Here is a 22393-nt window from a genome sequence, read left to right as displayed (position 1 = left end):
CAGTTGAGGGAATTGACTCGTAGGACTTCACTTTATATCATCATGGGAAATTCTCTGTCGGCAAAAAGGATGCTTATCTTGCCAAGACTGCCCTCTGAATCTTACTCATCTGATGTCCAGTGTGCAAATGTGTTACATAACCAGTGGTTGGACATGGATGGACATTATGTAACCTCTAGCCTTACTGATGGTCCAAATAATATAGTAATTCCAAGCTCTCAGATATACTATTCAAAGGCAGGGGCAAGTGGCAAAAACATGCATGTCTATGAGCAAAAGAAAGGGCTTGTATCATGATAAAAAAACAACCTGAACTGGGAGAAATCACTTGATGACATAATAGTCTATCTAAAGCTGCTTCGAGTGCGCCACCGTGTGGTTAATAGCAGCCCCCACCCCATTTGGTGTTTCTCAATAATTTCCCCTTTAATGGAAAATAAATAATTGGAAGGGGAAATAATTAATAATGGGTGTAGTTGTTTAATTACAACATGTAATAATGGTCTTATTTTGTAAGCTCATACATGTAAATGTAACTGAGGTTTCAGGCTTTTGATATTGCTTGCAGATATGTTCTTCCTTTCAGACATTGCAAATAATAAAAAAGGATTCTTGCATTTATATTACAACTAATGCCTAAAAAAAAGCTCTGGACTATTGCCTCAGTGTTGACCAAAATACACACAGTACACCTCCCATACATTTGCCCAGTGTCACACTTTACACTATTATGTAGGATTTGATAACAGAAATGTTGCAAATTAACCATCAACATCAAATATCAGATGAAATAACCTGCATTAAATACATCTGTATCAATAACACAACAAAGACGCAGGTAAATATAACAAATCTATGGTTTAAATACACGTATACTGCCATCTATGTCACCTTTTTATTTTATTTATTTAAATTGAAAATAAGACATCCATGTAAATGATTTCTATGTGAATTTGTGTATATTCTGCTGTCTAAAAATTGTCAATCTTCGAGGTTTGGATACTTGTGTTAATGTGGCACCCTGGACATTTTAATGGCTACAGTTATTTGCTGAATTGTTATTGCATTAGTTTGTGTCATTACCTTGCCCCCCTTACTATTATTTTCTGGTTATTATAATTTAAAACGCTTTTTGTGACTTTTAAACTTGCTCCCGTAGCTGTGCCTACGGTGTAGAAATGTGATAGACTCTGAATTGTAAGTCGCTTTGGATAAAAGCGTCTGCTAAATGACTGTAATGTAATGGTAGAAATGGTAAACACTCTTAATCTGTGTCTCCTTTTGCTCCAGTAAATGCCTTCGTCACAAGCTCTATCATGCAGGTGAAAGTTAGATAACAACGTATGGTGATTAGCACAAAGATAACATGTTGTGAGTGTGATGCCCACTGTTGAACTATTGTTCTTCTAATCTTTATTCTTCAACTATTTCTTCCGTAGGTATTTTAACACTCTTCTTCTTCCACATTTGGCGTCCTCACCACGGCAACCAGTTACACGCACGCAGGTGTATGTCTGTCTGTCTCTCTCTCTGTCTGCCTGTCTCTCTCCCACTCAGTCCATCTGTCTGTCTGTCTGCCTGTCTGTCTCTCTCACACTCATTCACTCAGTCTCTCTCCTCTCTCTATCTTTCTCTGTGTGTCTCTCTCTCATAGTCATTCAGGTCTTAGAGATTTTGAGAGGACTTTTCCCTTTCACACATGTTTTACATGTGTTGTAAATGACTATAAAATGAATTTGGAAAGAGTGTATTATGTTCCCTTTTGTTGCAAAACCAGCAAAATCATACTTAAATAAAATGAATGAGAAACAAAAAAGTACAACATTCATGAATTACACATGCTCACTTTTCTATCACATAAAAATAACAAGTAAAGACATGATGTATACGACTCTCACAATTTGAAGAGCAATATTTTATTAAAGCCATATAATAAATTATATTAAACAATATTCTCTCCTATATCGGTCACATCACAGGCAGCCCACTCTGAAACGATATAGATTAAAACAAAATGCTTTCATTTCCACTCAAACTCAAACCCTATCATTTTAAAAACCAGCCTGTTGTGTCCACAGATTCTTTTCTGGGCTCTTGTTGGGAGAGAGCTCTCTCTTTGTGTTTCAGGTCTGCCGAGCCCCTTTCTCAGTGCCTGTTCACACCTGCATCTTGTTCAACAATCAGTGAATCTGCATATCTAATCCCAGAGTCAGAGGTCTTGTCCCCTTTTGGAGTTTAACTGATTGCATCTTGACACAGCTCTGCTAAAATCCTGATACTTTGTTTTTAAAAGTTTTGGTGACTTTGTTTAAAGAAGCCTTGTAGGGGTTCTCTGCCATTTCTTTGGCACTAGTTTTTTTCCTGGTTAATGGGTAGTATGGGAGTTTAGTAGTCGTTTTGTTTTCAGTAGAATCATTGAGTTTTTGTTTTCTAGCTAGTTTGCTTTCTTTTGTTTGTTGTTTTGCTCTTTGAGACCCGACAGCTTTTTTACTTCTGTTTGTTGCTCTCTTCATTTGTTAATAAAGTATGTAGCCTTTTACTTTCTGTGTCGGCCCCATCTTTTGCTTTCCTCAAAGGTTACTCCTTGTGTTCCCCTGAACATCAAGTGCAGGTTGTAACACAGCCCTCTAGTGGTAACAATATGTGACAGCTTACAAATGGACAAAAACTACAACACTATTAGACAACATTTGATTTACCTGCTACTGTCCCTTCTTCAAATTCTTGAATAAAATAGATACGTACATTTATAAAACAATATGGTGGCTCACAAATGACAATATATTTGGCTATATAAGGCTCTCTCTTTGGCCATCGGATAAAATGACAAGATGCTAAAAGTTACTATCTACATTATTTGATACCCATTTGGCTCACAATACGAATTGTAACATCCAGTATCATGTTCCAGCCTTTCAGGAAGATTGGTACATCCAGCTATCTGAATCAGGCTAGTGGAACAAAGGCTAACATGAAAGTGGGGCTGGACTTTGACTCTCTATACACATAAGTGAGATAAAACAATGCTTTAAATAATTCAACCGTTATAAAAAAACAGTGTCGGCTTTTTTAAAAACATGACGGGTCCACAGCTATTCAGACTGCATACAAAATGTCCTCTGGATGAAATAACTGTTCCATGTTCAAACTGTGGTTTCAAGTCCAATGCGTCCTCTGTCCTTAATAAATTCCTAATTTCTCAGAGCAGCATATCCTGATGCACCACATTTGTTACTGCCAAGTATCATGTGGAGTCATAACTGAGCTTCCCAGAGGGTCCTGCATTCCAGGAACACGATGAACAGACTTCTCACTCGCACTCTGAGCCTCTTTAGTGTCGGGCCTCCAGCTTTTGTTGTCGCTCACAGACAATTCCCCTTACAGACACAGGAAACAAAAGGAGACAAGTATTAATTACAAACTGCAATAAATGTGACAGAAAACATTATCTGTGTGCAATGAATTTGCATGCATACTATATTTCCATTTAATTTACACTACAATGCAGTCAAATAACCCTCTTATATATATATATAATATGAAACTTTTCCTACCTGTAGTTTGTGGTGGTGTATTTATTTCCTCCTAGAACTTTATAAATGAGGTCAGAACAATAACACGAGTGCTGCAGGGATATTGTATTCCTGTAGGCCAACTACAGATGTTAGCATTGCACTGGTTCCCCTGACAAAAAGCCAATGGGAGTTTTCTATTGGATTTTGGAATATTGCAGCTCTGTGGCAAACACAAGTTTGTAATCTACATGTTTTGTTGAGCAAGATCATTTTCACAAATTAACACCACTGTTATGGTTTTTGAAGAGTGAATGCTATCGGCAGAAATAACAAGCTAACATTTATTTATTGGTTTATTTGGTTAGGGACAGTGCACATTTATAAAACAGTGTTGTAGCCAAGAGGCTATTTTTCATCTATAGTCCCAGACTTAGTCCTAACATTGGGTTATAAACGGACCACACCACGGTCGCATGAGCGCGAGTATACACAACGAGGCTGTGAAGGCCGACTGCTCAGTGTGATGATATTTAGTAGTCTCATTTAGCCACTTCTTAGCAACCACCTTTTTCTCAAAAATTCACGAGAGGGGTATCTACTGACATATTTTATATCAAAGAACATGAATCTCTCAAGCTTGTGTTAATCACAGACATTATTTCAGGCATCTAACCAAAAACCCATTCAAAAGAACAATGACTTTATAGACAAGGGGACCAGAAGGGCAAAAATGCACTCATTCCTGCAGCACTCTATAGTGTTAATAGCTGAAGTCAAATACTTACTTGCTGTGGTCTTTGTGGGATTTTCTGTGCCATAGCTATTCTCTTTATCTGCTGATTTCCTAAAGTTCTCCACCTAGAAAACAAAACAGAATATTAATGTAGCATTACCCATTCGATGCATGTAAAATAATTAAAGTGAGATATAAGTAGACATGCTTACCTCAGTGCATATAGACTCTGAAAGTTGGCTTGTGAGCGGGCCTTTATCGTCAAAGTTGCAGGTACTGCAGGAAAACCAGAATGGCATTATTTTTTCTGAACAAAACTAGCTTTACAAATAGTATAATAAGAACTTTAAGGATGTTTACCCTGAACTATGTGATAATGCTGGCTCACAGTCGATTGAGCTCTCTTCAATCTTTAAAAAGAAAAAAGGAAACATTTTTACACACATGGCACAATGAACAAACTACTGTCCGTGAGAAGCAAAGGACAGGTCTCACCTGTGGGGCCTTGCTATTGATTTTCGCATCTTGTGGATTTCCTGCTTCGATGTTTCTGGCTTCTTTTTGGCGCTGCCTCTTCACATAATCGTATGTGCTTATGCCTTTATAAACTGTAAAGCCGAGAGGAGAATAGTGAGGAATAATGACTGGATGAGGTGAAAAGAGCCCTATATAATGTGTGTCTTGAAGATTGTGACTCACAGAGGAAGAAGTGGAAGCCCAGCAGATGACCGAGTAGCAGCATGCAGGCGATGCTCAGCATGGCTGTTGTGAACGCTAATATAAGGAGACCAGCCGAACTAGTCTTTATGGGTGCTAAGGGTAAAAACACCAGCCAGGTACCATTCCCCAGCATACCTACAGAAAGAAGGACAAAAAGAAGAATAACACTCAAACAGCTTTTGATTATGCAATTACAAAAAATGTGATCAAAGCTGTTTTTAAAAAAGCTCAATATTATGGTGACTCACTGTCATACTGTGGGGCGGTCCGCAGGCTGTTTGGATCCAGGTAATGCTGAATAAATATGAAGAAAATCACAATAACGAGCAGGAAGACGCCGAGCATAGCAGAGGACAGTGCCACAAAGAAGCACCTGTAGGCACACACAAACGCTGATGTTAGTTCATAAAGCATTCCACCTTTCATTTAAACATCAGACATGAGGTCAGATACACAAAGTCCATCCACAACCTTCTCTTACCGGTAGTTTCTGCCACCCACACAGGTGTTCAGCCATTTGCAATGGTGATCAAAGTCCTCCACGCACTTGTTGCAAACGCCACAGTGTTTTGCTTTGGGCCCACTACGTGAAGATTGATTATGTTAAACGTCATAATACACAACTTTTGCACGATTGCCAAACTATATTGCTTCTAATTTAGAGAAAGCTAAATCCCATTAGAGAATACGTACACCTTGACATCACATAGATAACAGTGTAGGTCCTGGATGACATGCGGTTGCTTAGTCCTGTCAAAAAGCGCCATTGGACTGGAATAGCTCCGCTTGGCCCTCACATTGACATCCGCCGGGTCTATTGTCGCAGCAGCAATATGGGCCAAAAAGTGTACGATAAATGCTATGCCAGTCAGCTGCACACAACAAGAGTCAAGGAAAACAGCAATAACATTAGAAGAATACTGCAATATGTGACAATACAGTGCAGAATAGTAATTGGCCCAAGTGTAAAAGAAACTGCAAACTGTTGCATACAAGTGGATCTTTTGTGTGAGAAATGAAGTCCGTTCTGAAGAAATCAACTGTTCCTATGGCTGAGTGAAGCCTCAGTTAAACAAACCAGTGTTGACATCATGCAGCATTCAACATGTGACAAAAACACACTGATTGTGTCTTTTGGGCTTAATAGAGACCACAGTAACAGAGACAGAGTCACGTCTGGTGTGACTGCAGCCCATACAGACAGGCCACACAACACCATCCTTGTCTTGTCCTGCAGTCCAAACAAAAACCGTAGCAGAGACTACTAATGTTAAATACCCATTGATGCACACTTAACAGCCAGCTACTACTACAACAACAACATTTCAGCTACGTGTTAAGGATACAGCATAGAGCACATGGTTCCACGGCAGAGGCAGAAGAGGGATATAGATGCCAAAGCTGACTATGGTGAGGTAGCCAAACACCAGCCAGCCAACCACTTGGAAAGCCTGAGGGGGCCATGACCATCCGTTCATCCTGGGAGGCTTCGAGGGGACCAGCTCGTTTCTACTGCTGCCACGCACGGGAGATGTGCGTCTCAGCTTTTGGCTGAAGCAGTTCATCTAGAGAATAAACACAGTCAGATGAGAAGGAGCTTCTTCCCGGCGCCTTCACACAGCCATCCACACATTACACGTACTACATGCAAGTCTAGCTCCAGCAGAGCGTGGCTGTATTTGCTAGGGAAATGAGTTAGGAAAATGAGTTGAGCATAATGATACAGTGACTGTTCAGCCATTATGGACCTACACTCAGACTGCATTTAGCTAGGTATGCCTAACACACTGGCAAATATGTCAACAGTCATAGTTTAACCTCATTGGTATATATGAGGTGGACAACATATCAAGAATATTAGTCAACAAAAGTACATGAACATAAAGTTTAACCAACAAACTGTTGCAACAAAAACTTAACATCATAAACTTCATGAAGGTACAGTTGGACTAAATACCAAACTGTTGTATTGCATTAGTTTGAGATAACTTTACTTAATAAACTGGCAGAGGCCGTGCCTTATCCATCTTTACAAATGGCAAAGGCATCAGTGCATAAATATATATATATACACACATGTACACCAAGGAGGATATTGTCACATAGCCTAAAGAAAACAGCTGATCCAGAGTAAAAGAGTCACACAAAGTGTTACATCCCTTTCTTTCTTTCTTTGTAAAAGGTCTTGTACTCACATGTTTTGCTCCTGGCCTTATGCCTGACACAACACTATGATCAAAGTTCACCAATTCATCCACAAAACCTGGAAATAAACTATAATTTGTGGACTTTTTAGCAATTAATGTTTTAATTTTATTACTGAATAAGACTAATTAGTGCAATTTATGTTAGCTAATAAAGTTCCGGATGTTTGTTTTATGAAGTAACTAACGTTGATGTTGAGTTAAAGGTGGTGTGCTTGAGCTCACTCTGCATTTTGCGTCAAATCTTTTTTACGGCTTGAAAATCTAAATATTCATGCCAACAATAACCTGTACGGGTTTCATATCACAATAGCACAGTCTATAAGGAGTTTTAAGCAATGTAGAATTACTTACTTTTGCCGTTGAAAGAAAGCGACCATCAGCTTAAAACAATATGCTCCTGTTCAATTACAGACGGAGAACCATCGCTTGATACCAAATGATTAGTTTATCAGTAGAGCACGTGCTGGAATATGCAAAACACATCGCGCGGACAAAAGCGCTTAAAAAACACCCGTAAAGACGATTAAAATGCTCCGACGTCCTTTGATTTGTCACCGAAGGACGTGAATCAGAAGTTGAAGAATCAACTCAGCAGGTCGGAGCGGCGCTATGGAAACGGCCCTACTGCGCATGTGCACTACAGCTCTGCTCAAGATACCGAGCTTTTTTTTGTTTTGACTGTGGCCCTCCACTGACTCTGTCACCGAGTGTCTGCGCATCTAGCGTGCAGATCAAACTCAATCTGGAGAATTTCCATGAGAACAATAGCGAACTGCAAACAACAAAAACACGACACTTCTGCTTTCAAAAATAAAGCCCAATTCTTTCACAGCGGAATTTCATCTCAAATGTCTCATGAGTGTCAATGTACACTGCATGCATGTTGCTTTCTTTTCACTTCCCTCTTGTTTCTCTCGTACTGAAACAATAGCAAACGTTGCTCAATGAAACCCAATCATGTGAGTTTACTGCTGCACAAATCTGAGGACTCAGCAGTGCATCTTTACCGCAGCTGGACGATCTTAAAACATGCTTTTTAATGCACTAAGTTTGGATGACTATTACTGGTTGACAGGTCCTTTGTTTACATAATATACATATATAATAGTTTTTCATATGCTCATTGAACCACACACACATTTATACAGGTGCAAGCATTTATTTGTTGCACTCATACAAAACCATACAATTACGCTACAAACACTCGGTGCAATCATATTCAGTCTTTAAAACAGGTCAGAGGCTCCTGCCGTCTCCACAGTGCTTAAACAGTCCGAGAGCGAGTACCCGGTGCTGTTAACACCGAGACAACAACATGGCAGTGTGTGTGTGTGGTCAGCTGTTGGCTGCGCTCTCTGGCTCCGGAGACTGCAGGAACTCGTAGGGATCATGAACCATTTCAGACTGGTCCAAGTGTGGTGGGCTCCCTGTGAAATAAAGAAGACATGGCTCTTACGTTGTTGCACTGGTGTTACTACTACTAGCAATGACAATTTTGCAGAAAAGTGGAGGTTTAGTTGATATCTAGCAACACGGTATTATGACGCGTTAGCATGCAAATGACAATATGTTTAAATTATAGCTAAGAAGCATTAGCAGTCCACCTAGTTTTTTTTTAGTCTTACTCCTATTGCAGATACCTAAGTGGTGCTGATCCCTCTCTGAGGCGTTAGAGAGGGAGGACAGGTTGGACGAGGGCCTGGAGCCGACTCTGTCCACTTGAGCCTCCTGGAACTCCTGTAGGAGTTTGTCGGCATCGTCAAACTGCTGCTGGCCCTCCTCGTTGCCCGGCTCTTTTTTCACAGTTTTACCTGAAAAAGAAAGAGGGAAGATCATTGTAGGACAGCAAGTGAACAAATAAATGCAACTACCTCCGAGTGGAGCATCCTACCCAATATTTATGTTATGTATCCTTCAAGTACTTTGACTGCTGTGTTTCAAAATGTAGTAAAAACTTGCCCTAAGAATTTTAATAGGATTGGTGATTACGTGGCTATAATGCCCACTAATACTGCGACTCCACACATGACATACGCTTAATGCGACAAAGGGCCTTATCCCATTAATGCAAGTCCGCCATAATCCTATTTCTACTATGATTATGTTATGAAAGACTTTAAGTGTACATGTACATGCAGCCACTCCGAGTGTTGATGGGGATAATCACCTAATGAGTTGAGCATGGATAACTCCAGAGACATATCAGGATAGTTCTTCATTGACATGAAGTCCAGGACTGAGCCACTCTCTCCCAGGCCGGTGCCATCTACCATCTAAACAAACACACACACAGCTTCAATCAGACAGCCGGGCCAACTACTTAAACGTAGCATCACTGTTTTCAAAAAACTACAGCATACCTGCATGTCACAGATGTTGGATTTGCTTTCATCAGGTTTGAGCGTGATGTTTCTTTTCTGAAACATAAATGAAGCATCACATAGATAACAGGCGGGAGACCAGTCTGGAGACTGAGAAAATGATGGAAGTAATGTGTGTGTAATACTGCGTATTAGGTAGAAGTCAGATACCTGTCGGATTTGACTGACAGCTTTAGTGTGATCGTCCGCGGTCATCTTGTCCAGAAGCTTGTCGACCCAACACTTCGTGACATCTCCGCAGCCCTTGACAAACTCCTGTATGCTTCGGGGTGAAAACAGGGGGACACATTATTTTCACTAGATCATTTCAGATCAGAGTTTAACCGATGACAGAGAAGTCCCCCCTACCTGAGAGCACATTGTACCCCCGTGTCATCGCCATAGGCTGAATAGAGCGTGTCCACCTCATCGGGTAGCAGGTCTGGAAAGATGGAGTTCTTCTGAAGGGTCTGAACGTTGTAGGCACTACTCAGAAACGTCACTACACAGAGCAAGAAGAAAAAGCATTAGCCATCTGAAGTCATAGACTTTGTGGCAAACTTTAGTCATTGTTATTTATATGAATTCAATCAACAACAGGTCACGTTACTGCATACCTTTGTGTCTCCTGTCATCTTTGAAACCCAAGGTGGTTAATCCAGGTAGAAGCTTGTTTGACAGAGAACTTAGGTCCACTTTATGAGTCTCATCTTCTGCAATACATTCAGAATAATTACACTAATGTAGTGAATATTTGAAAGATGTTTAAAAAAAACTATGACAACAAACCTTCTGCATCAGGTTCCTGCTGATTGACAACAGTGTATAGAAGAGAACTGTCTTGCTCTTTACGCAAGTAGCCCATCTGAAAACACACACGAGAGAAAATATATTGTCACTACTAACTGCACTGAAGAAGAATCTCCTGGAAGCGTGGAAGCCTTACTAACACTTAAAATATAGCTATAGCTTGTAGAAACAGTGTGTATGAGCGGCAATGTTTACACAATAAGTTGAAGAGGAAAACCTTGGAGTTGGGCATGTATCTGTTGATCCGATCTCGAGCTTCATCTGCAGAATGCTCAACCAGTGCCAGGACGTGCTCCTCTGCTGTACTGTCAGTCAAGCTGCAAGCATTTCCTTCTGGTTCAAACAGGTAACTGAAGACCACACAAGAGACAATGTTACCAGATCATTACACTGATACTACATACACAAAAAGCCACATTTATTCCAGATATTACAAAGAAAGAATACCTGATGACTTCCTCTTTAACTGGCTGTTTCTTGGACTTTTTAGCTGATTCCACTGGGCTGGGGATGATCTCTGGAGGAGGTAAATCAGCTGCAAGGTCTTCATCTCCCAAAATGGCTGCCTGCTGGGTGAAATCCATTTCCTGCATGAAAGACATGCTGCGTTTCAAAGCCAACAGCCGCTCCTGAGCACAAGGCGGAGGAAACAAGTGGCCACTTAATTGCGACTACTTAATTGGAAATGTATGGATATAAGGGTATGATGAAGAAAATAGAAAGGGACAGCGGGACGTTCTTGATGATGGCGGTAATGTTTTCATGGAGAAATTCACCCTAAAACCCTCTCTCCCGCTTTACCTTGCTCATCATCTTAAATCCTGTATGTAGCAGTTTCTTGGCAGCCTTGTAATAGACAGTCTCTGGTCGGTTGTACACCATGGCATTGTCACACATCAGTTTAAAGTCCGCCTGAAGGCAAAAACAGTGTTCAAACAGGTATGAAGGTAAACTTGGTCTGCACACACTTTCTAACCCTTTATAATACACACAAACTCTCCCTTTGTGTTGAAAAGTATCCTCACCTTGAATTCTGTAACCGTGTTATAGTCATTGTTCATAATCTTGTCTTTCATGGTGCTGAAGTCCATGGGATGTTTGATGATCATTGAGTAACCAGGGGCAATCGCATCTGTTACCGGAAAGGAGAAGAATCCATGGGGGTCTTTCCTGTACAGACAAGACAATCATGATGTTATTCAATACAGCACCGACCTTAAGATTAGTTGAGAGTTGTCTTGTTGAGTGTTCTGATCATGTCAGCGCGCGTTATCTGTCGGGTCAACACGATCAATATGAATGGATCTTGCTTGTGCTGTGATTTGATGAACCGGTCCACATCATAATGTGGCCTGATTTACATTTAGCGTGATGTTTTACAAGTGTTGATAGCAACAGGACCCCCCCCCTCCACTCACAATAATAAATGCTCAAATAGACTAAAGACTGAATGCCTACAGCCCATAAAGGCAGCAATGTTTATTGCACCCTACAACATTTTATATGTGGGTGCTGCATGGAAAAAACAACAAATGCTATTGTTCTAGACTAGAGGACTGCCATGAAAACCAAATGTGTTTGTGCCCCGAGGACAATGTGTGTGCTCAGGTTATTTAATGTTCGTCAATTTGACCGTGCTGTATGCAAAAGTGAAACTTTGAACTGAGAGTCATGTAAAAAGGAAACGCTTGAGTGTGTCGAAAAAAATGGAAAGATTTTATATTTTTTAGTAAATCTCACGGGAATATGCTAATTAATGTATGATATTTCTTGTCTACTTGTGTGGGGCGGTGTCTTAAGGAGCATAAGAAGGTCTGCATCACCGGTGGATGCAGACATTAGACTGAATCAGTGTTCCTCACCTCTGCAACTGCCTCAGAAAGTGCTCCAGCAGTTGTTGACGAGGAGTGGATTCACTTTCTGCATTTGGGCAAACGTTAAAAAAAAAAAAATTAAATACAGATATTTATTAACACATTTACAAATGAAAAATGTTATCTTGTCCTCATAGACAGCCATTCTTACCTTGTTGTGTCCTGCATGCTCGGACCGGCCTGTCTCCTTGTTGGTCTAAATCAAACTTCACACTGTGGTGAAACTCATCCACTTCAGGCTCCGGCTCCAGCTCAAACTCTCTCTCTCTTTCTCTCTCTCTCTCTTTCTTCTTTTTCTTCTCTTCCGGCTGATGAGATATGGTCATGATGTCAGCAACAACATTAAGATTAACATTGATCATATTCTCAGGCTTAAGTTAACTTTACTCACCTCCAATCCAATACTTATTATACTTTTTGGCAAAGTGAAAGGCTCAACAGGTACACCGGCGCTGGCAGCAGTAGAAGCTGCTGCCTCTGATTCATTCTGCTCTCGCTCTCTCTTCTTCCTCTTTTCCTCCTATAGGATGAGATTAAAATCATTTGTTTTAACTTATAGTGGCACGAAACACAGATTCATAAGTTAAACGGTTCTTTTGTAAACTAACCTTACGCCGTCTTCTCTCCTCATCATCCACATATTTGTCTTTATCCTTTTCAGACTTTTTCTTCTTCTTCTTCTTCTTGTCTTTGTGGCGTTCTCGCTCGTGGTCTGATCTGTCATCGTAGTAACTGGAGTCGTGGCCCGAACCCGAGAGCTCGGTCACCTCACTTCCTCCAACTTTGAGCACGAGCTTCAGGGGCTTCTCGAGAGTCTTGTCCTCATTGTCTACAACCAAACAGGGGATAGAAGAGATAGAAAAGATGAAATGTGTGGGAGGAGTAGGTGAGCATGTAGAATGATGTTGCCATTAGTATGGTAGGAATACTGTAAGTCAAGTCTGCTATTACTTGCCAAATAGGTTGTGTATTGTAAAAGAGTAGCTAATGTTATATTAACTTGTAGCTTTTCTATCTGAAGAAAAACCCTTCTGTGTATTGTGTGACTGGGTTGTATTGCATTTATCTGCATTGTGTTGCTGGAAGTAATTCCATAATAATTAAAGACCAAAGTAAATATATTTAAAAAATAAATATAATTTCATATCTTATGTAACTTGCTGTCTTATCTAAGTTATTAATTACTGGCACAGCAAAAATATATATATATATATAAATGGTAAGTTATATAATATATTGATTACAAAGAACTGATTAACTCGGGATCTCAGCAGGACATTTAACCAGATAGATGTGGCATGTGCATCGTGGTGGTAGAGAAGACCTTCACACAAACAACAACAACAACAACAACAACAACAACAAAGCAAATCTGCTGTCTTATCCAGTTGAGCTAGCCAGCTAAGCTAGCTAACATAAAGCTAACTAGCTGGAACAAAAGCGGTGCGATAACTGACAGTAAAATATACATTTATGTACCATCAACTGTTCTCCACTCCGGTTTATGTTTCTTGTGTTTTTTCCCCATCTCTCCGTGTTTATAGAAGAATAATCTTGTTTACTCCAGTTACGTTGCTAATGGTCGCTAGCGTCGGTCCAGACCTAACAAACCTTTGCAACAAGAAAGCTCGCGACAGGCGGAAGTGATAACCCAAAACAAATGACGTATTTCCGGTGGAAGAAATCAGCGCGCTGATTTTGAGTGACTGTCGGCTTTCTGACAGTACAGCGAACTGTCGATAGTTTCTCGAGTAGCATAAATTGTGTTGATGCAAGTCCTCAGATTGATAACGTAAATGGTGTAAGTTATGGTTTCCGTTTTGTCGACGTAGCGAAGTGTTTACCTTCACTATTTGAAGGCTGTTTACGTTAGCCAGCTGCGTAGCTAGCTACAACATCGCCAACTTACACTTAGCTTAACGAAATATAAATGCTTTTAAAGTTCTGAATGTTTCCGGTTTGTCCACAGTTTTACAGGGATGGACGGTGACAGCATGGAGTTGGGAAACCAGGAACAAAACATTCATGTGGAGGTCCATGTTAAATCTCACAGGTGGGTTCGCGGAGTAGTTCAAAACATTGAATACGTGTATGAAAAGACAGACGCTGAGAAATCATGTTTTGGGTTATTCGACTATTTAACAACTGAATACATTTTCCAAACAATTACATTGGGAAATCCCTGAAGTCTTATTTGGTGTTGGTATGGTATCAGTAATCACATGTGGGGAAATTGTATAAATGCAAGACTTTTTCTCCCATTCTTGTTCACATTTTAGCACAGCTAAACTGTCTGAGGTGAGGATGCATGTTCTAGGTCTGCTGAATCGCCACAGCATGGTTTTTGGGAACTACAGATGGGTAGAGTTTGATGAGGACTTCCTGCAGAAACACGTGGAAGCTGTGTCTATAGTTGATCAAGAGGAGCTGGTAACACAGGTCTGTTATTTTGGTTTGCTTTGTGAATGTTTTCCACCGTCTATATTATTATTTCTTTTTTTCAGAAGTAATCCTGCTTTGCAGTTGTTTATTCTTTTTTTCATTAACTGTTTTTCTCACCCACTCAGCCCCTCGACTTGAAGAGCTGCTCTGTCTCCGTTCACATCTTCACTCTGAATGAGGATGGACCCAGCACGCTCAGCTTGGAGGAGGATGAGGAGCTTTCAGCAGCCAATCATTGGTTGCTGCCAGCAGGTGACGCTGCACAATAACACCGCGTTGAGAAATTCATGCTTTCTTAGTTTGATTTATTTCCAGTTGAACTGGATTTACACTCCCTGTAGGCTTCAAAGGTGGCTGTAGAACGTTTGTTGTGGCTGTGGTCAGCTTGGATTCATGCTGTCCATATCCTCAGTATGTCACAAACTGTTATATTTTCAACAGAGCTTGAATGGAGGCACCTTTGATAAAAACAATAGTGTGTGAAACATAAGTATATGAATTGTTGCCCGCCCTGCTTGTGGGCACAGAGTGGTAGGCAGCCTGTTGCAGCAGCTCTCTCAACACTTTCTTACTATTTATTTCTTTTACGTTCTCTATTTATAAAGTTTTTTTAATTTAATTTTCTTATCACATCTCATACTGGAGTTGATATTTGAGAGTTTAAAACATCTGATAACATAAACAGAACAATGTTTCTAAATGACCCCCAACCTATTTTGGCATTTATTTTCTGTAATTTCTTACAGACTGCCTCCGCTATATATCTGGCATATGCTGATGTCACTGGAGTCCATTCTAATCAACATGAATTCAACCTGACCAAAGCCTTCTTTCCCTGTTGTGACAAAAACTGCAATTGTTTTATAACGATCTTTTAAGCTTATATGGGATACGTTTTCAACATTTAAAGCTTTAAGCGAGATAAAGGCTAGCTCAAGCGTCAATGTAAAGGCACAGTTAAAGTAATAATAATAAGTGATTTATATTTTATGTTTCATTATGTTAATGTGCATCTATCTATTAGCTTTGGTTTGCTGTAATTCAATCTTTGCTGAATATTCCCCTAAAATGACTTAATCTCTGTTTAACAGCTGAATTCCATGGGATTTGGGAGAGTCTGGTATACGACAGTCGAGTCAAAACCCAGGTGAAAATAGCAGTTTAGAGAAAATTATGGCATAACTTCATCACCCATCACTGCTAAACTTCCAATTGTTTTCATTTTCCTGCAGCTCCTGGATTACATCACAACCACCATTTTCTTCTCAGACAAAAAGGTCGACAGTAACCTGATTTCGTGGAACCGTGTTGTGCTACTTCACGGTAAATAACTCATTTTTATCAGTTGAGGTCATCCCAGGGAGGATGTGCGTAATACAACCGATTCATCACTTTGTGTGTGCGCCTACATTCAGGCCCCCCGGGCACAGGGAAGACGTCACTGTGCAAAGCTCTGGCCCAGAAGCTGTCAATCAGACTGTCGAGTCGGTAAGTCAATCCTCATTTCTGTGAAACCGCTTTAGCAGAAAGTGCACCTGCTCTTTTCATTTCAAAAGACACCTCTTCTCCCTGCAGGTATTCGTATGGGCAATTTGTCGAGATAAACAGCCACAGTTTGTTTTCAAAATGGTTCTCAGAGGTACGCCTGGCTTCTTTTTATGCTCCATTGTTAGATTGAAGCATGTTTCAGATGGTGCTGAAAGTATTCCCGCCATGCCTCTTTGTTACAGAGCGGTAAGCTGGTCACCAAGATGTTTCAAAAGATCCAACAACTGATAGACGACAAAGATGCTCTCGTGTTTGTTCTGATTGATGAGGTAAAAAAAATCTGCTTCAGGGAAATGAACTTGATTCTTGGAATCTGTTTTATCTGAGCCCCTACAATTAATGTATTCATGACATTCCTTCATTGATTTGCTTGAGATAAAACGGAAAGCTTTGTTCAAGTCATTTCATGTTCAAGAGTGTCTTTGCTGTGACTAACACTGCTCCTTCTGTGAACATGTGTTTTGGCAGGTGGAGAGTCTGACAGCAGCACGGAGTGCCTGCCAGGCGGGAACCGAGCCCTCTGACGCCATCCGAGTGGTCAACTCCGTTCTCACTCAACTGGACCAGATCAAACGGTCAGGAAGCAAATCGGTCTATGTACTGTTTTAAAGCTTCTCTGATATCATATGACACTGGAAGCCTTCGTTTCTTCCCCTTACAATCACTTAATTAGTGTTTTCACTGTGAAATCTATCCATCCGATTTTCTTTTTTTGTCTTATTTACACAAGTTTGTTTTCTTTTGACTTTCGGTCTCATGTTTCAGACATTCCAACGTGGTGATCCTGACGACCTCCAATGTGACAGAAAAGATCGACTTGGCGTTTGTGGACAGAGCGGACATCAAGCAGTACATCGGACCTCCGTCTGAGAAGGGCATCTACAACATCTACCTCTCCTGCCTGGAGGAGCTGATGAAGGTGACCCAACAATCGAGCAACCGTTTTCCTTTTCTTTTTTGGGATCACATTTCTATTGATATTCAGGACATGCATTGGAAATCGATAACAAAAATGACATAATTAGAAACAAATAGAAAAATAGATGCATAAAAAATGAAAAAAATATTTTGCAATTATTTTCGAAACACATCTGCTGTAACAATTTCAAACGTATTCATCTTAAAAAAACCAAAATACTTAGGTGCCAGTGGGTATGATAGTTTTACTAGTTTATTGGGGGATTATCTTTGTTTTGGGAATGATGGCCTTGGGGAGCAAGGCTCAGCGGGTAGAGCAGGTTGTCCACTAATTAAAAGGTTGGCGGTTGTATATAAAAGATGCTTATAATATTTAACTTTATTATCAACATGCTTCAAAAAGCAACTTTATTTTAATATGGTGAGTTGATAGATTTCCCATATCTCTCCGATACGTGCAGTGCCAGATCATCTACCCCCGGCAGCAGCTGTTTACTATGTTTGAGCTGGAGACGATGGGCTTTGCAAAGAGTGAGGTGTCCGAACACAGTCTGAACCTGAGGAACATTGCCGTGTGAGTAAAGCCTCCCATAATGCAATAGAACCCAAATCACACCGTCTCCGTGCTGTAGTCTAAACACTGAGTGCCAGTGAGAGCTGAAACAGCCAGGGGCTCATGTTTCGTTTTTCTTTTCATTTCCAGAAAGAGCAAAGGTTTGAGTGGACGGGCTCTCAGGAAGTTACCATTTCTAGCCCACGCACTGTTTGTAAAGGTAAGTATTTGATTTTGTTCTACGGATTGAAGGAGGAAAAGACTCGTATTGTTTTTTTAATGTAGTTTGTTCGCCTGCAGACACCGACGGTAACTCTTGAGAGGTTTCTGGAGGCGATGGACCAAGCAGTGGATAAACAGATGGAGGAAAAGGCTAACCTGGTCAATGATGTCTGAACTTATTACAATGCCCAAAGGCTGACACATGATTGTTTGTGAGCTCTCAATCCCGTGCCTTGTTCATTTGTAGTATGGAAAACTACAACCCTTACATCTTTTTTTATAAAGGTTAATCCTTTCATTTGGCAGCAACGTCATATTGGCAAGTAACATTGTTTTAACAAATGCTATTTATATTATAAGTCTTTGTTCAGGTAAATTCTGTTGGTGCTACTACCTTAAACCACCAAGTCGGTTTCAGTACAGGCAGTTTGGTTTAGGATGGAGAACCCAAAGCTTGAATTTTCTGTGTTTACTCTGTTCTTAGTTTCAAAGTGGTAGTTTTATGTAATGTTCAGCTTTAACCTTAACAGTGCCGGCTTCTTTTGGTATTCATGTTGAAGGGATAGCTCACATTTGTATCACCATCAGTTATTTGAACTTTAATTCAAATCCCTCTGTACAAATTAGCTCAGTGTATGGATTTTATTGAGGATATCTCATTTGGATCTTTATCTTTGTCAGTTCTATATTTATGTTAACATCAAATCGTCTTCAAACTCTCTGGGTGCATGTGTTCATTACGACTTTACTTTGTAGATATAGCATTGTAATAAACAGTATCGTTTATGCTCTTGTGTGTTGTTGAAATGCTGCAGATTCATTTTGGAGATTTTAACAAAGCCTTTAGGCCACCACTAGGTGGCGCACAGATACTGTCGCACAGTCTTAAACAGGGAAAGACTGATTTTTATATAGTTTCTTTTATGAGACGTGTGATAAATACAATAAAGACAGTAAGTGAAAAAGCCCACAATGCCAGAAAAAAAAAAACAGATTACAGTGGACATTGAGCCTGTCTCATGTTGGTTATCTAAATATCTTGATTGAGTAATAAACCTTCACAGATATAAAATGTACATTTGCACATCTGGTAGTAAAAACAGCTGATCCCGGTGTTCTGTACAGGAAATACGACTGGTTGCCACAAATTTGACCTACAAGTAAAAGAGTTGAAAGAGGATTCAGTTCTGAAATGTATCATGCACAGTTTACACGAACAGATCAGGGGCTCCATTGTTCGTATGAACATGTTTTGCATTCTGTGAATGCTCCGCTGCTTTGCATGTCAGCTGCCGGGTTCAGACAATGTGCCCTTTGTTTGTTGTTGAGCAACAGCTTTTTCACTCCACTTCAAAGGTTGATTCTCTAGGCTGTTCCTGAATGTAAAAGGATAACAAACAGTTCACACAAGTTCATCTTCATTCACACTTGATTTGACTGTCTGCCGTTAAGATCAAGCCAAAGACTTCTACTGTAATCAAGACCCGGGACAACATTTTATCCTTAAGTATCGAGTTTTACAAGAAACCCAGAATGGATTTCCCCTCAAAGCCTTCATTTCATTCAAGAAACGTAACTTTTGTTTGTGTGAATTATCCCTTTAATGCCTCTATCTTTTACACCTAATTGTTAGGCGCCCACTATTTTTATACGGCATGTCATTCAAGTTTTTATGTGAGACGAATCACACAATGAAGCTCAAGCTTTTCATCAGTGATCACAAAGAAAATAGAAAAAGGCAAGATAGAGAAAGGGAGAGCTGTAGGAAGGGGCATGGTAAATAAAACCATAATTGCTCTGTCTAGAGGCATTTTCCTTCTTCTTTTGACTGTAGTTGCTCCAAAACCAGGCAGCTGTTAAAGAGCAATCAAGACGCAGCGTGAAGAAAAGTCAAAAGCCTTATTGTTACAGAGTTTTATCACCGTTTCAAGCAGCTTCAAAATGTCAGAAAACTCCAAACAAAACAAACAAGCCTGATGTTTATCCTCTCAACCGTTGTTCAGGTATGGCTGAAAGCAATGGAATATCGCTGCATGTGCCAATGGTGATTCACATCGTGAGGGAATTAACTTACACACATGCTTATAGGCAAGTTAAGAAGAAACTGAACAGAGCTGCACACCAAACCATGGAAACTTTCACTCATGTCTTCGTAAAAATCACAAATTGAGTTTTAAAGAGGTTATGATTTACATAGATATGATATTTTGGAGGATTTTAAAGTTGATTGATTGAAGCACGTTTAGAAAAAACCCTGCACTAGTATAATGATCCACATCCTTTGTGCACATACGTAACAGCCCATAAAACGTACGCTGCGTCAGGGCTTCTCAATTCTTCATCGACATGGCAGCCTTTGATGATAAACCAGGACTTGTATCCAAGTGAGTATAAGACAACCTCAACTACCCCTATGTCTGTTCCCAATCCAAACAGAAACAGTTGTTTCTGTTTGAGATGTTTTTGCATCCTGTATGTATGTCATTCGTTTGAGTGGGACGCTAGAGGGAGTGGAAGAAAGAGGATGAGGGAGAGAGATAGCTTGTAAAGAGGCAGAATCCTGGGATCCAGGCTGCATGAAGAAATGGTGATAATTAGGCACGGCTAGTAGGATCAAAGGAAGCCGCCATCAATGAGCTATGCAAATCTCGGCTCATCCTGTCAGCGACAGAGAAGTCTGTGAAAAGTCAAATGGCAGACAAATTGACAGGAAGAGCAATGAGGCTTCACGCTACATTTATCAAGGTACGGTAGGGGAACTGGGATACTATGATAAAGTACCATTTTGACAGAAAATATGATGTATGAATACATGTCTCTTATGTTCCTCAAGGCAGAGCTGCTTTGTTTAGGTAATAAAGGACAAGGTTTCGGGATTTCTTATATGGCTGCAGCACTTTGGAGCAGTGAGCGAGTGAGCGTCTGACACTAAGCACATAATAACAGTTTATGCCTTATAACACGATAAAGTTCAAAGTAACATCTACCCTCGTTTTGAATATGATTTGCACAGGAGTGGGATATTTACTAAACACTAACATAACATTCCTGTTTTCACATTGAGCTAAAGGTGAATAGTCATAATTCTTGGCATGTGTCCTGCAGGCGGCCCCGTTTTAAAGCCCTGCCAAAGGACACAAACTGTAAAAATGCTGAAGAGCTTTTGATGTCTGGTGGGTCGAAGTACAGCATGTTCTTCCTGGTTTTCTTTTATAAACAAGAGTTTATCTTTAGTATCTGTTGTGTACATTACTAAAACAAATAACGGACATTTTTATGGGAAGCTTATCAGTGTATGGTTAGCAAACAGACAAGTAGAATAATCATTTACTGAATGATAATGTTATTAATTGCACCTTTTGTGTTTATCTTTACGCACCAGAAAGAATGTGAAAGCTCAGTTCTTTAAAATCTCATTTGGGTTTAAGTAAAAATTATGTTTTTGCTAATCCTGGTTAATATCACAGCACTATGTGGAGACAGATTTAATTAGCCGTGTTTTAATCTTAATAACTTTAATAGTACACCTTTACATTGTTTGATTGAGAGAAACGTGACCTACAAACTAATGTGCCGAATAGGATATTGAATATTTTACAAAATAATAAAAGTGTCCTCTTCATGAATACATATCTACAATGAAAACTATGAATGGAGCTGTTCGAAAAATCACACCAACAGAGGACGCGGTTTCACATTCAACGTCACATGAGCTGCCAAACCAGCGTTCAGTGCGTCAAGCTGAACAAAACCGGAAACCAATTAAGGTGCTTTTCAAAATAGTAGTAGCCTACGTTTGGAAAAACTAGAAATGAAAACATAACTGGGTGTAGGAACAAATAATGATTAACATAGTCTGTTCAGAGGTCCAATTACACATGGTTAGAGTAAACAACATATTGTCTAAAGAGTTAGAAGGTAAACACAAACTGTATTGATTGCAAATCAAACTGAAGACTTTGGGGTTTTTCCACACATCTTTCAGTAATGTGCCGCTGTATTACTCACCTCTCAGATGAAGGACAAACTTTAAACGCTCGAGCACATCTACTGATTTGCAATCTTTAATTATGATAATATTTTGTTTGCACTATAATTTAACAAAAAAAAACAAAAAAAACATGCACTATAAAAAACTACAAATCAATGACCATACTCCAGTCATTTTTAATTTTAAGACTTAGCTTTGGCTTATCTGTAAGATTTTTTAGTTAGGCTACTTGTTATCATTTAAGACACCCTTTAAAGAATCAATTGTTAAAAAGTTATTGTCCCAGATTAATCACCACAGAATTATTGTTGCAACCCTCATGAAATAAAGAAAACAAGGTAGACATCGCTAACTATGGTTAAGTAGGCTAGATCAAGCTATCAAGCTCTTTCTTTTTGTTTTTTATTCCATAAATGCATTTCTCTCCACATTTGCTTGATGTTTTATTACTTCAGTGGTTGAAACATTTTCGTCAAAGGTAATATTTTATTTTGTAAAAG

General features: G+C 39.8%; 3 protein-coding genes across 10 annotated transcripts; 1 reads left to right on the top strand and 2 right to left on the bottom strand.

The window, feature by feature from the left end:
- Positions 1 to 1894: 1894 nt before the first annotated feature.
- zdhhc11 (zDHHC palmitoyltransferase 11) lies at positions 1895 to 7846 on the bottom strand. The gene is made up of 11 exons (XM_031853488.1): positions 7527 to 7846; positions 6315 to 6533; positions 5662 to 5840; positions 5450 to 5551; positions 5217 to 5341; positions 4948 to 5103; positions 4744 to 4856; positions 4609 to 4658; positions 4461 to 4524; positions 4301 to 4373; positions 1895 to 3377 (listed from the first exon to the last, which is right to left on the bottom strand). The coding sequence occupies exons 2-11, from the start codon at positions 6531 to 6533 to the stop codon at positions 3232 to 3234; spliced, it is 1227 nt and encodes a 408-aa protein (XP_031709348.1). The 5' UTR covers positions 7527 to 7846; the 3' UTR covers positions 1895 to 3231.
- A 472-nt stretch (positions 7847 to 8318) lies between these two features.
- brd9 (bromodomain containing 9) lies at positions 8319 to 13846 on the bottom strand. 8 transcript variants are annotated; one of them, XM_031853479.1, is made up of 17 exons: positions 13699 to 13846; positions 12828 to 13048; positions 12611 to 12739; positions 12371 to 12527; positions 12208 to 12265; positions 11371 to 11515; positions 11147 to 11257; positions 10793 to 10974; positions 10563 to 10695; positions 10325 to 10400; positions 10153 to 10248; positions 9905 to 10037; positions 9707 to 9818; positions 9536 to 9592; positions 9343 to 9448; positions 8801 to 8986; positions 8319 to 8602 (listed from the first exon to the last, which is right to left on the bottom strand). In XM_031853479.1, the coding sequence occupies exons 1-17, from the start codon at positions 13745 to 13747 to the stop codon at positions 8511 to 8513; spliced, it is 2043 nt and encodes a 680-aa protein (XP_031709339.1). In that variant the 5' UTR covers positions 13748 to 13846; the 3' UTR covers positions 8319 to 8510. The 8 variants fall into 8 exon arrangements, with proteins under 8 accessions (XP_031709339.1, XP_031709341.1, XP_031709340.1 ...); XM_031853481.1 differs by having other exon boundaries at positions 8816 to 8986; XM_031853480.1 differs by having other exon boundaries at positions 10153 to 10245.
- Positions 13847 to 13933: 87 nt separating this feature from the next.
- trip13 (thyroid hormone receptor interactor 13) lies at positions 13934 to 18688 on the top strand. Its single transcript, XM_031853378.1, has 14 exons — positions 13934 to 14020; positions 14189 to 14272; positions 14499 to 14658; positions 14787 to 14913; positions 15753 to 15808; positions 15894 to 15984; positions 16077 to 16149; positions 16237 to 16300; positions 16392 to 16478; positions 16678 to 16784; positions 16975 to 17128; positions 17589 to 17701; positions 17831 to 17900; positions 17981 to 18688. Exons 1-14 carry the CDS (start codon positions 14016 to 14018, stop codon positions 18074 to 18076), a joined length of 1287 nt encoding a protein of 428 aa, XP_031709238.1. The 5' UTR covers positions 13934 to 14015; the 3' UTR covers positions 18077 to 18688.
- Positions 18689 to 22393: the final 3705 nt, after the last annotated feature.

This window comes from Anarrhichthys ocellatus, unplaced genomic scaffold (assembly GCF_004355925.1).
Source record: "Anarrhichthys ocellatus isolate YVR2014 unplaced genomic scaffold, GSC_Weel_1.0 scaffold13, whole genome shotgun sequence".
Classification (NCBI taxonomy): Eukaryota; Metazoa; Chordata; class Actinopteri; order Perciformes; family Anarhichadidae; genus Anarrhichthys; species Anarrhichthys ocellatus.
Note: the sequence above shows the minus strand (reverse complement) of the source record. Positions and strands in the feature narration are given on the sequence as shown.

Bases quoted from the DNA above. Each gene is read 5' to 3' on its own strand.
- brd9 (XM_031853479.1), bottom strand. From the start codon at position 13,747: ATGGGGAAAAAACACAAGAAACATAAACCGGAGTGGAGAACAGTTGAT. The intron at 10,696-10,792 runs GTATTCTTTCTT...TGTGGTCTTCAG, and splicing joins GTTAAAGAGGAAGTCATCAG to TTACCTGTTTGAACCAGAAG. The intron at 10,401-10,562 runs GTTTTCCTCTTC...GTGTGTTTTCAG, and splicing joins GATACATGCCCAACTCCAAG to ATGGGCTACTTGCGTAAAGA.
- zdhhc11 (XM_031853488.1), bottom strand. From the start codon at position 6,533: ATGAACTGCTTCAGCCAAAAGCTGAGACGCACATCTCCCGTGCGTGGC. The intron at 4,857-4,947 runs GTGAGTCACAAT...TCGGCTTTACAG, and splicing joins GGGCTTCCACTTCTTCCTCT to TTTATAAAGGCATAAGCACA. The intron at 4,659-4,743 runs GTGAGACCTGTC...TTCTTTTTAAAG, and splicing joins TCAATAGCAAGGCCCCACAG to ATTGAAGAGAGCTCAATCGA.
- trip13 (XM_031853378.1), top strand. The intron at 14,273-14,498 runs GTGGGTTCGCGG...TTCACATTTTAG, and splicing joins GTCCATGTTAAATCTCACAG to CACAGCTAAACTGTCTGAGG. The intron at 16,301-16,391 runs GTACGCCTGGCT...TCTTTGTTACAG, and splicing joins TTTCAAAATGGTTCTCAGAG to AGCGGTAAGCTGGTCACCAA.